Genomic DNA, 15,663 nt, shown 5'->3' with positions numbered 1-15,663 from the left:
GAAGAGGAGGTCCCCCATCCTGAGGCCCAGAGAGGAGGAGGTCCCCCAGGCGAGCTCCAGAGAGGAGGAGGTCCCCCAGGCGAGCTCCAGAGAGGAGGAGGTCCCCTAGGCTAGGTGGTCCACCCAGGTTAAGCCACCAGGGTTACAGAGGCATGGCCGACCAGCGCTGCCCCGCCCAGGACAGAGGGCCCACCCCCAGACCCAACCTCCATCCCAACGGGGCCCTTTCCACCCCCAGACCCAACCTCCAGCCCAACGGGGCCCCCTCCACCCCCAGACCCAACCTCCAGCCCAACGGGGCCCCCTCCACCCCCAGCTCCACCCCCACCTCCAGGCCTGCCTCCGCCCTGCTGTCCCCCCAGACAGAGGAGCTGTTGGAGCTGATCGCCTCCTCCCAGGGCCAGCGCCTGGATGACCAGAGGGTGAGCCTCAGCAGCTTCCCCGGCCTGCGCAGGACTCACCCTCCTTTGCTGGGACACACCTGCCACGCCTGCAGCCCCCGGGAACCAGAGTTCTACAACATGCTCATCAAATACCAGGTAGCAGGAGCAGCCACTGGAGCATGATGTACACCATAAAGTGAAATTTGACCCGGTATTCCAGTGGATTTGTCAATAGTAGACACATTCATAAAAAATGGTGTTTTAAAACGATCTCTGAGTCAAGATATCTCGCTTTCAATGCGCTGATCAATCCTGATGTTCCAAATTGCCCATTTGAGTCAATTCTCACTCAATTCTCACCTACAACTCCCAAGATCCCCCTCTCCCTCCCATGCCAGGTCCTTCTGTTGAACAGCACTAGAGATAGCGCCTGCTGCTCTCTGGGAATCACTGGTGTAGTAGAGCAGGGTCAGAGTGCAAAAATTCTCATATTTTAATGCGGTCTGAGAGTTTTTTAGGAAGTAAATACAGACCTTGCATTCCGATAGCTATGATGCAGCTGCACGCGAAATTATGATAGTTTGAGACGATATGCATTATGGATTAATCAGAAATACACATGAAAATGGATTTAGGGTAAACTTCCCCTTTGACTCATTAGCTGCCAAAGAATTCCGCAACACTCACCAACCTAGAGTGCCAAGTGTTTTATGTGGTGTTTACCTAGCAACAATATTTTGATTGGCTACAAAATGAAGCATCATAATTTATGCTTTTTTTGGGTGAATAAAGTCACCCTTGGCACTGTAGAATGTTGACAATTTGGGCGACTTTATTCACCCTTGGCACTGAATGAGAAAACAACTCCTTATCAAGATATTTCATCGCTAGACTGGAATCTGATGACTTTCATTCCCTCATTCTCTGTCTCCCCCCCTCCAGTCCTGCAGGATAGATGACCAGCGATGCAGTCTCCCTGACCCATGTTCTGACCCTGGCCCAGAGGAGGAGGAGGAGGACTTGTTCAGTCTGATCCAGAGGGTCCAGGCCAGGCGAATGGACGAGCAGAGAGCCTCACTCCAGACAGATGGAGGGGGCTTGCCGATCCCAGATGCCAAACCTCACACCGGACACAGCTAGACACCCCCCGCTGGGTTCCAACCCCTGTCGCCGATGCACCATGAGACTGTGTTAGCCTGCTGGGCTATAGCCTTGGCATGAACTCTGGGGAACGGATGCACGTCTTCAGGTCTCAGGCTAAATTACCCATCATGCAAGAGGGCAACAGCTCTCTGAACCAATCACCTCACAGGAGGAAGGGAGGCTGGATGAGGAGGAAGTGACTTTGGAAAATGAGTCCCTCGGACAGGAAGTAGCTCAGTGTGAACGTGTGTGTCCTGTGGGTACTGTAGTTGTGTAATGAAGAACAGCCCTGTAGTTCCCAGTCTGAACCACACGGTGGCAGTATAGTTCCGTTTGATGTCTCAGTGTATATACACTCACCGGCCACTTTATTAGGTACACCTTGCTAGTACTGGGTTGGACCCCCTTCTGTAGCCCATCTGCTTCAAGGTTCGACGTGTTGTGCGTTCAGGGATGGTCTTTTGCATATCTTGGTTGTAACGAGTGGTTATTTTAGTTAATGTTGCTTTTTTATCATCTCGAACCAGTCTGGCCATTCTCCTCTGACCTCTGGCATCAACAAGGCATTTTCGCCCAAAGAACTGCCGCTCACTGGATATTTTCTCTTTTTCTGACCATTCTCTGTAAACCCTAGAGATGGTTGTGCGTGAAAATCCCAGTAGATCAGCAGTTTCTGAAATACTCAGACCAGCCCGCCTGGCACCAACAACCATGCCACGTTCAAAGTCACTTAAATCACCTTTCTTCCCCATTCTGATGCTCGGTTTGAACTTCAGCAGGTCGTCTTGACCATGTCTACATGCCTAAATGCATGCAGTTGCTGCCATGTGATTAGCTGATTAGATATTTGCGTTACCGAGCAGTTGAACAGGTGTACCTAATAAAGTGGCCGGTGAGTGTATATACAGTTGTGGTCAGAAGTTTACATACACTTGTAAAGAACATGTATGTCATGGCAGTCTTGAGTTTCCAATCATCAAGTCCGTGTCAGAAAGCCAACGAATTTAGTTGAACTGCACCGATTCTGTCAAGAGGAATGGTCAAAGATTCAACCAGAAGCTTGCCAGAAGCTTGTGGATGGCTACCAAAAGCGTCTAATTGAGGTGAAAATGGCCAAGGGACATTTAACCAAATATTAGCATTGTTAGCATTGTTGTATGTATATTTTTGACCCAGCAGATTTTGTCAAATTTTCAGAAGTCCCATAATAAATTCATAAAAGAACCAAACTTCATGAATGTTTTTTGTGACAAAGAAGTATGTGCTCCAATCAATCCATCACAGAAAAATAAGAGTTGTAGAAATGATTGGAAACTCAAGACTGCCATGACATACATGTTCTTTACAAGTGTATGTAAACTTCTGACCACAACTGTATATACAATATGCCTGTTTCTATTTGGACGTACAGACCAATGCACAACACACACACACACACACACACACACACACACACACACACACACACACACACACACACACACACACACACACAATACACAACATATACACACACACACACACACATAAACACAATACACAACATATATACACACACACACACACACACACATAATACACAACATATACACACACACACACAATACACAACATATACACACACACACACTACACAAACATATACACACACACAATACAAACATATACACACACACAATAGACAACATATACATACACACACTACACAACATATACACACACACACACACACATACACTCACACACACACACTACACAACACATACACACACACAATACACAACACATACACTCACACACACAATACACAACATATACACATACACACACACACAATACACAACCTATATACACACACACACACACACCCACACACACATACACACACACAATACACAACACATACACTCACACACACACACACAACATATTTACACACACACACACACAATACACAACATATACACACACACAACATATACACACACACACTCACAACATATACACATACACAATACACACACACAATTCACAACATATACACACACACAATACACAACATACACACATTCCTCTGTTTCCCTGCTGACATACAGACCAATGGTTTCTACCCATCCAGTTTGGCAGAGGACATGACAACACTGAGTTCATGATGTCTATTACATCAAGACATGTGACTCAACAGTTAACAGATAGAACGTCAACATGTTTTGAATCTCATTCACAACAAAAACTCTAGATTACGTTTCTACTGTAGAGGAAGTTTCAAAGTGATAAACTGTAAATGCAATAAAAAGCTCTGTCTCTGAGTCAGATCTCTAAACTAGACAACACAAACCTGTCTTTCCCTCTTTAGATCTATAGTTGATCTCTAGTTTGTCTATGGTCAGGGTCAGGGTCAGGGTTAGAGTTAAGGTTAGGGTCAGGGTTAGAGTTAAGGTTTGGGTTAGGGTTAGGGTCAGGGTCAGGGTTAGGATCAGGGTCAGGGTCAGGGAGTTAATTCACACTTGTGTCTCGGCAGAAGATGAGCTTGGTACTTGGTGCAAAGCGTCACCCTGAGAGTGTTAGAGTTACATGACCCCCTGCCTGACCACATGACCCCCAGGCTGACCACTTGACCCTCAGCCTGACCATATGACCCCCAGCCTGACCACATGACCCCCCAGCCTGACCACATGATCCCCACACGACCCCCCAGCTTGATCACATGACCTCCAGCCTGACCACATGACCCCCAGGCTGACCACATGACCCCCAGCCTGACCACATGACCCCAGTGAGATTGCATGACCCCCCCAGCCTGACCACATGACCCGCAGCCTGATCACATGACCCCCAGCCTGACCCATGACCCCCAGCCTGACCACATGACCCCAGTGAGATTGCATGACCCCCCCAGCCTGACCACATGACCCGCAGCCTGATCACATGACACCAGTGAGATCTCATGTTACTTGGCTGATCCATGCGTCACATACACACACAACATATAATATAACATATGCCATTTAGCTGAGGCTTTTATCCAAAGCAACTTACTTGTTGTGAGTGCATCCCCAGCGGGGACTATATACACAACATATACACACAACATACCACATCAAAATGTAAACATGAATATAAGCCAGTAACAGATGGGGCTTGTGTTCCAGTGACGTAACCTGTTGCATATAGAGACACGAGCAGCGCTGATGTACAGTTCCCCTAGAGCAGGGTAACGTAAAAGGTCTAATAATACAGAGTGTAACAGAGAAACACACACACCCCCCACTGTTTCCCGACCGACCGACCGACAGGACTCACGCCAAGTCGGCCTGCCCGCAGCCACTGGACCAACCTGTCAATCACCGCGCGCTGCATCCACTGGCCAGCCTGCGCGAGGAGAGAACGGAGAACACCGAGAGGCGCGAGGCAGAGCGACATGAACACGAATGAAGCCAAAGAATACCTGTCCAAGCGGCAGGTCCCGCAGCTGCTCGAGGTAGGTGACAGATGTGACTCACAAAGAAAGTCAGACAGGTGGTGAGAGATCGTTGCAGGAGGGATTAATTGATTGATTGATAATGCTGATTGATAATCACAGTGATAGTTATTGATTATTGGCTTACTTTAATGACTTGCAGTGAATAGAACACATTCGCCGGTATGCAGTGTTTTGTTTATTAATATGTCCAATTGAAAGTGGATATGCTGCTGTTTTTGTTGTTGTCGAGATTCACACATTCAATCGCAGGTTCCCCTGATACATCAACATGACGCTTCTCTCATAACACAAATGCGTGTGATTCATATCGTCAACAAAACACTTGCTAAAACCTAACATTTCAAATTAAACACGTTTTTTACTCTCCTTAAAGTAGTATTTTACACTTTATTTTTAATTATATTTCTCCTCAGTCCACATCCTTATGAAAAACGTATATTTACTTCTGGAATAGTGATTTGATTATGCGTTTTACATACTTTTTGCATAAGAATACTTTTGTCTTGGAACACCATTCAGTAGATGGACATGTGCTCCAGATACCCTGTACTACAGATACAGTGAATGATTGTGGGTGATACAGTCTCTGTGAAGGATGTAGTGTGATGCAGTGAAGGATCCTGGGTATTACAGTGAAGGATACTGGGTAATACAGTGAAGGATCCTGGGTAGTCTAGTCTCAGTGAAGGATCCTGGGTAGTCTTATCTCAGTAAAGGATCCTGAGTGATGCAGTGAAGGATCATGGGTGATGTAGTCCATGTGAAGGAACTGGGTAATGTAATCCCTGTGAAGGATCCTGGGTGATGCAGTGACGGATCATGGCAAATGCAGTCTCAGTGAAGGATTCTGGGTAATGTAGTCTCAGTGAAGGATTCTGGGTAATACAATCTCAGTGAAGGATCCTGGTTGATACAGTGAGGGATCCTGGGTAATACAGTCTGAGTGAAGGATTCGGGGTAATGTCTCAGTGAAGGATTCTGGGTAATACAGTCTCAGTCTCAGTCATATGACTGCTCTAGCAGAAGGTCAGGCTGACAGGATGGCGGTTGTGTACGGCTGTTCCTCCTGCAGAGATATGAGCAGAGCCCTCCAGAGACCGTCTCTATGGTGATCCATTCACAAGTGGGCCGCCGTGGTTACTGAGCTGTGGGCTTCCACCCTCTAAGTTACCATCACAGATACGTAGCCCACGGGTGTGTGTGTGTGTGTGTGTGTGTGTGTGTGTGTGTGTGTGTGTGTGTGTGTGTGTGTGTGTGTGTGTGTGTGTGTGTGTGAGAAATACAGAGAGAGAGAGAGAATGGGGAAGGTGCATTGTACATCTGAATACAAACATGAAATTAAACATTTCCCTCCGATCAGCTGTCCTGCTGCCAAGCCTGAATCTCACACACACTCCTCCATATCTACACACACACACACACACACTCCATATCTACACACACACACACTCCTCCATATCTACACACACACTCCATATCTACACACACACCTCCATATCTACACACACACTCCTCCATATCTACACACACTCCTCCATATCTACACACACACACTCCATATCTACACACACACTCCTCCATATCTACACACACACACACACACACACACACACTCCTCCATATCTACACACACACTCCATATCTACACACACACACTCCTCCATATCTACACACACACACACACACACACACACACACACCTCCATATCTACACACACACACTCCTCCATATCTACATACACACACACACACACTCCATATCTACACACACACACACACACACACACTCCTCCATATCTACACACACACACTCCTCCTTATCTACAAACAAACACACCTCCATATCTACACACACTCCTCCATGTCTACACACACATCGCCATATCTACACACACACACACACACACACACACCTCCATATCTACACACACACACACTCCTCCATATCTTCACACACACACACACACTCCTCCATATCTACACACACACTCCATATCTACACACACACCTCCATATCTACACACACACACACACACACACACACACACATGCCTTCATATCTACACACACACACACACACACACACACACACACACACACACACACACACCTCCATATCTACACACACACACACTCATCCATATCTACACACACACACACACCATATCTACACACACACTCCTCCATATCTACACACACACACACACACACACTCCTCCATATCTACACACACACACACCTCCATATCTACACACAACGCTTTCATTAATGTTACTACCCATGTCACCTGGCCTTGCTTTGATAACCTGCTGTGCTCTGTGATAGGTCGACAGATGAGACTGCTCTGTGATAGGTTGACAGGGTTCCTGTGTCATATGGGACTGCTCTGTGATAGGTTGACAGGTGGGACTGCTCTGTGATAGGTTGACAGGTGGGACTGAAGTTACAGAATAATTAATACGCTAGACTGACTGTTGCCAGGGCAACGAGAGCTCTGTTTACCACATGTGACTCATCATACACATTCACAACAGAGAGAAAGACCTTGACAGAGAGAGAGGGAGGGAGGGAGGGAGGGAGAGAGAGAGGGAGGGAGGGGGGAGAGAGAGAGGGGAAGACCTTGAGAGAGAGAGGGAGAAAGAGAGAGAGAGAGAGACCTTGAGAGAGAAAGAGAGAGAGGGAATGGGGGAGAGAGAGAGAGATCTTGAGAGAGAGAGAGAGAGAGAAAGAGAGAGGGGGGAGAGAGAGAGGGCGAGAGGGAGAGAGTGAGAGAAGGGGGGGTAGGTCCCCACAAGTTATTTACTCTCTAAATGCTGAGTTGGAATTGGTGGTAAATATGCCGGCTCATTTGAGGACAGTCACATGATGACTGAATAAAATATGAACCCAGTGGCCATAGAGTTCACACACACACACACACACACACACACACACACACACACACACAGCGGCCATTGAGTTCACCTGGCCTCTATCCCTGTTCCAGAACCTTCTATCCTAAATCCACCAACTAGAAGGTACAGGTGATAGATCCACCAGCTAGAAGGTACAGGTGATAGATCCACCAACTAGAAGGTACAGATGATAGATCCACCAACTAGAAGGTACAAGTGATGGATCCACCAGCTGCTCTGACCTCTGTCACATGGACAATAGAGCTGGCTTCACCAAGGGAACACGACATGTAATTTTCCTCTTCCAAAGCACGTTTTGTCTGACTTGGGACTCATTACTGAAACAAAATTGATAAGTGATGCTTTTAATCAGCATTTTATCTCTGCAGGCTTTTTATTTAAAACAAAAGGTGGTTTGGCTGACCCTGGTCAGACGGTCGATTGCGCCCCCATCTCCCAGCCCCCAGTCGGGTGTGTGTGTGTGTGTGTGTGTGTGTGTGTGTGTGTGTGTGTGTGTGTGTGTGTGTGTGTGTGTGTGTGTGTGTGTGTGTGTGTGTGTGTGTGTGTGTGTGTGTGTGTGTGTGTGTGTGTGTGTGTGTGTGTGTGTGTGTGTGTGTCCTCTGAGCTGGGTAGACCTGCCTTTAGTTACTATGCTCCTCGGGCATGGAATGACTTGCAGGATAAACTGAGATATGATTGGTAGATAGACACAACGCTGTGATTGATAGATAGACACAACGCTGTGATTGGTTCACATCTTTCTCTGTTTATCTCTACAACACAACAACGTGCAGCTGTGTCGCCGCGGCGATCATTTATTCATGCACACCCCAGAGCTATGACGATGTTAATACACCGTCACACACACACACACACACACACACACACACACACACACACCGTGGGGGGGTAGAGAGAGAGACAGAGAGAGAGAGAGAGACAGAGATCCATCGATAGCCTAGTCTAGTGTCTCATGTTATGTTATTTCATGTCATCTCATATCATCTCATATCATCTCATGTTATCTTGTTATTGGGATTATGTAGTTGTTGACCCGTGCACACTCCTTCAGTCAGCTCTAGTATTATAGAGAAGAGAACTATGACAAATATCTACAAATAGATTCATAACATAATCAAGATGAACCCCCTAGTAAGGCTATAGGCCTTAGAGTTATAACAATAACGGCACTATTGTTATGTTGATGCTTCACCTCTGGTTCTGTGTGTGTCCCTCTGTGGTAGAGCTGGTTCTGTGTCTGTCTCTCTGTGGGAGAGCTGGTTCTGTGTGTGTCCCTCTGTGGTAAAGCTGGTTCTGTGTCTGTCCCTCTGTGGTAGAGCTGGTTCTGTGTGCCTTCCTCTGTGGTAGAGCTGGTTCTGTGTGTCTGTCTCTGTGGTAAAGCTGGTTCTGTGTGTCTTCCTCTGTGGTAGAGCTGGTTCTGTGTCTGTGCCTCTGTGGTAGAGCTGGTTCTGTGTGTCTCCCTCTGTGGTAGAGCTGGTTCTGTGTCTGTCCCTCTGTGGTAGAGCTGGTTCTGTTTGTCTCCCTCTGTGGTAGAGCATGCTGACAGGTCTGATGTACCATCGCCCCGAGGACCCCATAGGCTTCCTGGAGAAGTGCCTGCAGAAGGTGAGGGACCTGGGAGGACCTGAGGCCGTGTGCTGGGACACCTTCATGGCGCCTGACAGAAAACCTCTTCCACCAATCAGCTCCTGCCCTGGGAAGAAGGCCGGTTGCAAGATGGGTAAGATGATGTCACTGCCTAGGTTCGAACCTGGGTTTCCTGTACGCCACAAGACTGTGTTAGCCTGCTGAGCTAAAGCCTAGGTCTTCAGGTCTCAACTGATACACATGTTCTCAGTATAAGTACTGTAGTAGTAGTAGCAGCAGCAGCAGCAGTAGTAGCAGTAGTAGTAGTAGCAGCAGTAGTAGTAGTAGTAGTAATAGTAGTAGTAGTAGTCGTAGTAGTAGTAGTAGTAGTAGTAGCAGCAGCAGCAGTAGTAGCAGCAGCAGTAGTAGTAGTAGTAGTAGTAGTAGTAGTAGTAGTAGTAGTAGCAGTAGTAGTAGTAGTAGTAGTAGTATAGTAGTGGTAGTGTAGTAATAGTAGTAGTAGTGTAGTAGTAGTAGCAATAGTAGTAGTAGTATAGTAGTAGTAGTAGTGTAGTAATAGAGGTAGTAGTAGTAGTAGCAGTATTAAGAGTTATAAAGCTGCATAGACTCCACCTGTTATTCCTGTAGTAGTTGAATAGTTCATAGTGTTCCTCTTCCCTCTCTGTGACAGACACAGACCCCTCCCCCGGCCCTGGCCCCGCCCCCGCCCCCTACCGGCGGTATGATCGCCTGCCTCCCATCCAGGCTCAGTTTTCCATCGAGAGTGACTCAGACATGACTGAGTCCTCTGGACTCATCCAGGAGTACGACGTCTTCGACCCATCCAGACCACGGCCGCACATCATCTTCATCATAGGTAGGCTGAGCTATGGTACTCAGAATCACCTTCATCATAGGTAGGCTGAGCTCTGGTACTCAGAATCACCTTCATCATAACCCTAACTCTGGTACTCGTTGCTGAAAACAAGGAAAAGAGGAGAAACACAAAACACATCATATTGAACCATTAGAGGGGTGTGCTGTACTGGAACCCAGACCGCTAACCTGCCCTGTGTTCTTAGGGGGCCCAGGCAGTGGTAATGGAACCCAGAGTGCTAACCTGCCCTGTGTTCTTAGGGGGCCCAGGCAGTGGTAAAGGCACCCAGACCGCTAAGATAGCGAGTCACTACAGGGTGGAGTGTGTGTCTGTCGGAGAGATCCTGAGGAACCAGCTCCTGCACCACGCCTCCAGCGACAGGAAGTGGGAACTCATCGCCAAGATCATAGCCAATGGGGAGCTAGCACCTCAGGTATGTATAGCCAATGGGGAGCTAGCACCTCAGGTATGTATGGTTACCATGGCAACTCAGTTATGTATGCATAGTCACCATGGCAACACAGGTGCATATGTATAGTATGGTTACCATAGCAACAGAGGTGTGTCGCTATTGTTGACAGTCAGTAAAACATGACTGGAACCACATAGGTGTCCGGTTATCTTTTGCAACTGTACGGTTATAAAAAAAGAATGTACACTCTGGACGCGGATTCGTCAAAGCTGTGGGATGAGATGTAATTCCATGTGTTTGTCCCACCCCTCCAGGAGACGACCATCGAGGAGCTGAAGCACCAGTTCATTAAGCAGCAGGGGGCCAGAGGGTTCATAGTGGATGGCTTTCCTCGAGAGATTGCCCAGGCCTTCACCTTTGAGGAGCAGGTGAAGACCGCTCTCTTCTGTTCTGTTCTGGCCTGGCCTGGCCTGGTCTTTTTTGGTCTGGTCTGGTCTGGTTTGGTTTGGTCTGGTCTGGTCTGGTCTGGCCTGTATCTACCTAACTACCTGTATCTACCTAACTACCTGTGGCCTCATCATTGTCTTGTTTACTTCCTCATTCCCCTGCTGTCCTGCCCTCAGATTGGCTCCCCAGACCTGGTGATCCTCCTGGCCTGCTCCAATCAGCAGCTGAGACAGCGTTTGGAGCGGCGTGCCGCTCAGCAAGGTCGTCCTGACGACAACACCCACGCCATTGAGAAGAGGCTGGAGACGTTCAAACACAACATCACGCCCATCGCCAAGTACTACCAGGAGAGGGCGCTCATCGTCAGGGTAGGACCACAGGGGTTTCCATCTATCCACTTAAAAACACCCGGTCTTAACTACTGCTTCTACAGGTTACCTTGATCTATCAGAGAGTTCAGAACGCTAACCAGTTTCATGTGTGTGTTTGTGTTGGTGTGCGTGGGCGTGGGCGTATGCATGTGTGGGTGCGTGTGCGGGTGCGTGTGTGTGTGTGTGTGCGTGTGTGTGTCTCCGTGTCCAGATTGATGCAGATCGAGAAGAAAATGACATTTTCACCGACATCAGCGCCATCGTGAAGGAGAGACTGTACCCTAACTGGATGGAGGCACAGGGTAATGAACAGGGTAATGTATCCATGTTCTGGTAATGAACAGGTTATGTATCCATGTTCTGGTAATGAACAGGATAATGTATCCATGTTCTGGTAATGAACAGGGTAATGTATCCATGTTCTGGTAATGAACAGGTTATGTATCCATGTTCTCGTAATGAACAAGGTAATGTGTTCATGTTGTGGTAATGCATTAACATAACATATATATTGGTATTGGCTACAATATGTATCACTTACAGTACCTCTGATGGTCAATTCTCCCTCTCTCTCTGTCTCTCTCTCTCCATCTCCCTCTCCCTCCAGATACAATTGAGAGTCCTACAGAGCAGACCTGTTGTCATTCACCTGCTGCTGCTGTTGCTGAGGATCTGTAGTCTATTATAGCCTTATAAGGCTACATAAGGCTATAATAGACTACATAATACTATAATAGACTACATACGACTATAATAGACTACATACGACTCCATAAGACTACATCAGACTATAATAGACTACATAAGACTATAATAGACTACATCAGACTATAATAGACTACATACGACTATAATAGACTACATACGACTCCATAAGACTACATCAGACTATAATAGACTACATCAGACTATAATAGACTACATAAGACTCCATAATAAAACATAAGACTTATAATAGACTACACAAGACTATAATAGACTACATATTGTACCCCATATACTGTATACATCATATACCCAATATACTGGGTATCATATTTTGATAATTTGCAACACATTTCATAAACGTCCTTGGGGTATTGTGTGTGGATTGATTATTTTAATTATTTTAATTTAATAAATTTTAAATTGAGTCTATAACACAACAAAATGTGTACTGCACTGTATGCACTGTATGTAAATCTACACTGTAAATGTTGTATTACACTAAACCATATTACTCCTAAAAGTTCACCATCCAATCATCTTTATCTAATAAAACAAATACATACAGTGTTCATAGTCAAGTGTTGTATTGTTCCTTTACCATGGGTATGGGTTGTGTGAGGTGGACTCCACAGCGACCCTAGGGTTAGGGTTAGGGTTATCCAGGTTACGGCACCAATGTGTGGGTATTTCAACTTGAGGAGGGAGTTTAACATCCTGACTCGATTACTCACACAGATGAGTCATTCTCATTCAAACAGGAAGGATGGTAGGAAGGTCGCAGCATCACCACAGACGATCCTGTCACACTTCTGTTTTCCCCCCTGATATACAGTAGTTGATGTTTCTTCCTGGTACTTGTATGTTGACTCACTGGTCTTTATTGTTCTGGAGAGAGGCGCTGGAGAAGGTCTGTGTTATTTAACTCAATTCAATATGACTTTATTAATCCTCTGTAGAGGTACACTGTAAAAGGTGTGTATTCTGTAGAGGTACGCTGTAGAAGGTGTGTATTCTGTAGAGTAGAGGTACGCTGTAGAAGGTGTGTATTCTGTAGAGGTACGCTGTAGAAGGTGTGTATTCTGTAGAGGTGTGCATTGTATATCTGTGTATACAGACAAAAATGTTACACCTTGAAAATGCATTTTGAGGTTTTTTAATGGCTTTGTGCCGATTATGTTATGGTTGTTTTGTGATGGTTGTGCAGTGGTTTTGTGATGGTTGTGTTATGGTTGTTGTGTGATGGTTATATGAAGGTTGTGTTATGGTTGTTGTGTGATGGTTGTGTTATGGGTGTGTGGTGGTTGTGTGATGGTTGTGTTATGGTTGTGTGACGGTTGCCCTGGCTATTGCCTGTCTGAAGCAGAGTGATTCCCTCCCCAGAAGAGACAGGTGTTGTGTATCGAGGTGTTGTAGTTTGGCACCATGTGGCTGTTGAGAACAACCAGTGGGATTCTGGTGATGAGTCTCACATTGACAGGTGAGTACAACGCTGTTTACTTTTTTATCAAAGATACTAAATATGAAATCACTGCTACTGCTGCTAATCATTTCACGGCTATGACATTATGAAAAATAAGACATTTTGAAATATTACATCATGCCATTAATAACTGTTTACTATTTCACAGAAATTATTTCTAGGTTTGTTAGACATTACGGCTGTAGAGAGATGACCAGGGATAGCAGGGGCCAAGTGGGGTTCAGGTGCATTTTACAAGGATGTCACAACAACAAGCTTTACAACTCTAAAAGAGTTGAGGACAAAACTCATGAGACACAAGATGTCTGATGCTGTAATTATTCTTCATTGCTGTAGAACCTGTGTTGATGATATCTCTATGATAGTTTCATATTGTCACTATTGTTAACCTCAAAGAGAAGAACCTGATCTAATCTGATGGCTGAGGACAACCTCGTTCTTCTAATGAACAGAGATAGAGAAGAGCAGATCTACTGTATGATATGGTCCACTGGTAGTCTGCTTGTGTCCCTGCCTGCACATAGTGGGCACATAGTGGGCAATAATCAATAAGTGTTATTGATCATTCACCTTGTCTGAAGGTAGTCTATATTGATTAGGAATGTGACTGTTTCCTGTGAACGACCAGATTGGCGATGCACGTACAGTACTATAGTTGTTGTGTTGATCAGTGTGATTATGTCACGTCTTCATGTTGTCTCTTTACAGGTGTTTGGGGACGTGACTGGGGGGTGACTTTTACCAACCTGTCTCCATGTGCCGTGAGAGGGTCGTCAGTGGTGTTCAGGTGCTGGTATGACTACCCCTCAGGTTACACTGTCACAAAGACCACCTGGTTCAAAAGCAGGAGGAAATTCACATACCAAGAACATGTTGAATATCTTGGTGACAAAGAACACAACTGCACCCTGAGAATTAATAACCTCCAACAGAGTAATCAGGATTCATACTTCTTCAAATTTGAGGTGATAGGATCTGCATGGTCCAGTGTAGCAGTTTCTCTGTCTGTGGTGTCTTTGAGAGGTAATTTCAACAATGAATCCACATTTATAGAAAACATTAACAGTTTTAGTGATTCCTGCCTGTCTGCCTGCCTGCCTGCCTGCCTGCCTGCTTGCCTGCCTGTCTGTCTGTTAATTCAATTCAAATGCTTTATTGGTATGACTGTAGAAACAAAATCAATTTCCAAAGCAACATACAGTAAAATAGAACAGATATGGTTCAGAAATGAACACATGTAATCAAAACATCCTAACATTAAGAATGTTATCAAACAAATATGGAGTCTCTCTCTCTCTCTCGCTCCTCTTGTCCAGGACTGACAGCCAGAGTTAACCCTGCCACTGTAAGAGAGGGAGAGAACGTGACTCTAAGCTGTGACATCACTGCCACCACCTGTACACTGAGTGACCCTCCTACGGCAGTCTGGACCAGGGATGGACAACTGGTACCTAACACAGAGTTCCAGGCCAGAGTTGAAGATGCTGGCAGCTACAAATGTGCTGTTCCAGACCAGGAGAACACATCCTCTGATCCAGTAGCTCTAACTGTCCAGTGTGAGTCATCTCTCTAATATGTTGACATCACTGTACGTAGCTGACCAGTATTTGAGAGGGTTAGGGTCCTGTAGCACAGATGTGTCGCTCCTGCAGTGTGTAGGGCACATTCCTCATTGCATTGTTCTGCACACAGAGTAGCTAATGATGAGCCCTGGGCTGAACTTATTCAAATCAGTTGAACCCATTTTACTTACACTTGTCTAACCCAGAATCTCTTAAAAAAAGGTCTCATGAGTTCCTGTATTATAGGAGGGATTTTCCAAGAAAGTTGACAGGTTGTTGTGTAAAAGGCTTGGTTTCTGTGAGTGTTGGTGTGAA

At 45.9% G+C, this 15,663-nt stretch overlaps 1 protein-coding gene across 1 annotated transcript; it reads left to right on the top strand.

The window, feature by feature from the left end:
• Nucleotides 1-4,947: 4,947 nt before the first annotated feature.
• ak5l (adenylate kinase 5, like) lies at nt 4,948-14,510 on the top strand (the record flags this gene model as incomplete). Its single annotated transcript, XM_083673314.1, has 9 exons — nt 4,948-5,007; nt 9,459-9,645; nt 10,189-10,368; nt 10,629-10,801; nt 11,095-11,208; nt 11,404-11,595; nt 11,810-11,900; nt 13,720-13,783; nt 14,495-14,510. The coding sequence occupies 9 exons, from the start codon at nt 4,948-4,950 to the stop codon at nt 14,508-14,510; spliced, it is 1,077 nt and encodes a 358-aa protein (XP_083529440.1).
• Nucleotides 14,511-15,663: the final 1,153 nt, after the last annotated feature.

The sequence above is a fragment of the Argentina silus genome, assembly GCF_951799395.1.
Source record: "Argentina silus genome assembly, chromosome: 7".
NCBI classification, from domain to species: Eukaryota; Metazoa; Chordata; class Actinopteri; order Argentiniformes; family Argentinidae; genus Argentina; species Argentina silus.
This window is presented reverse-complemented; position numbering and strand designations above follow the sequence as displayed.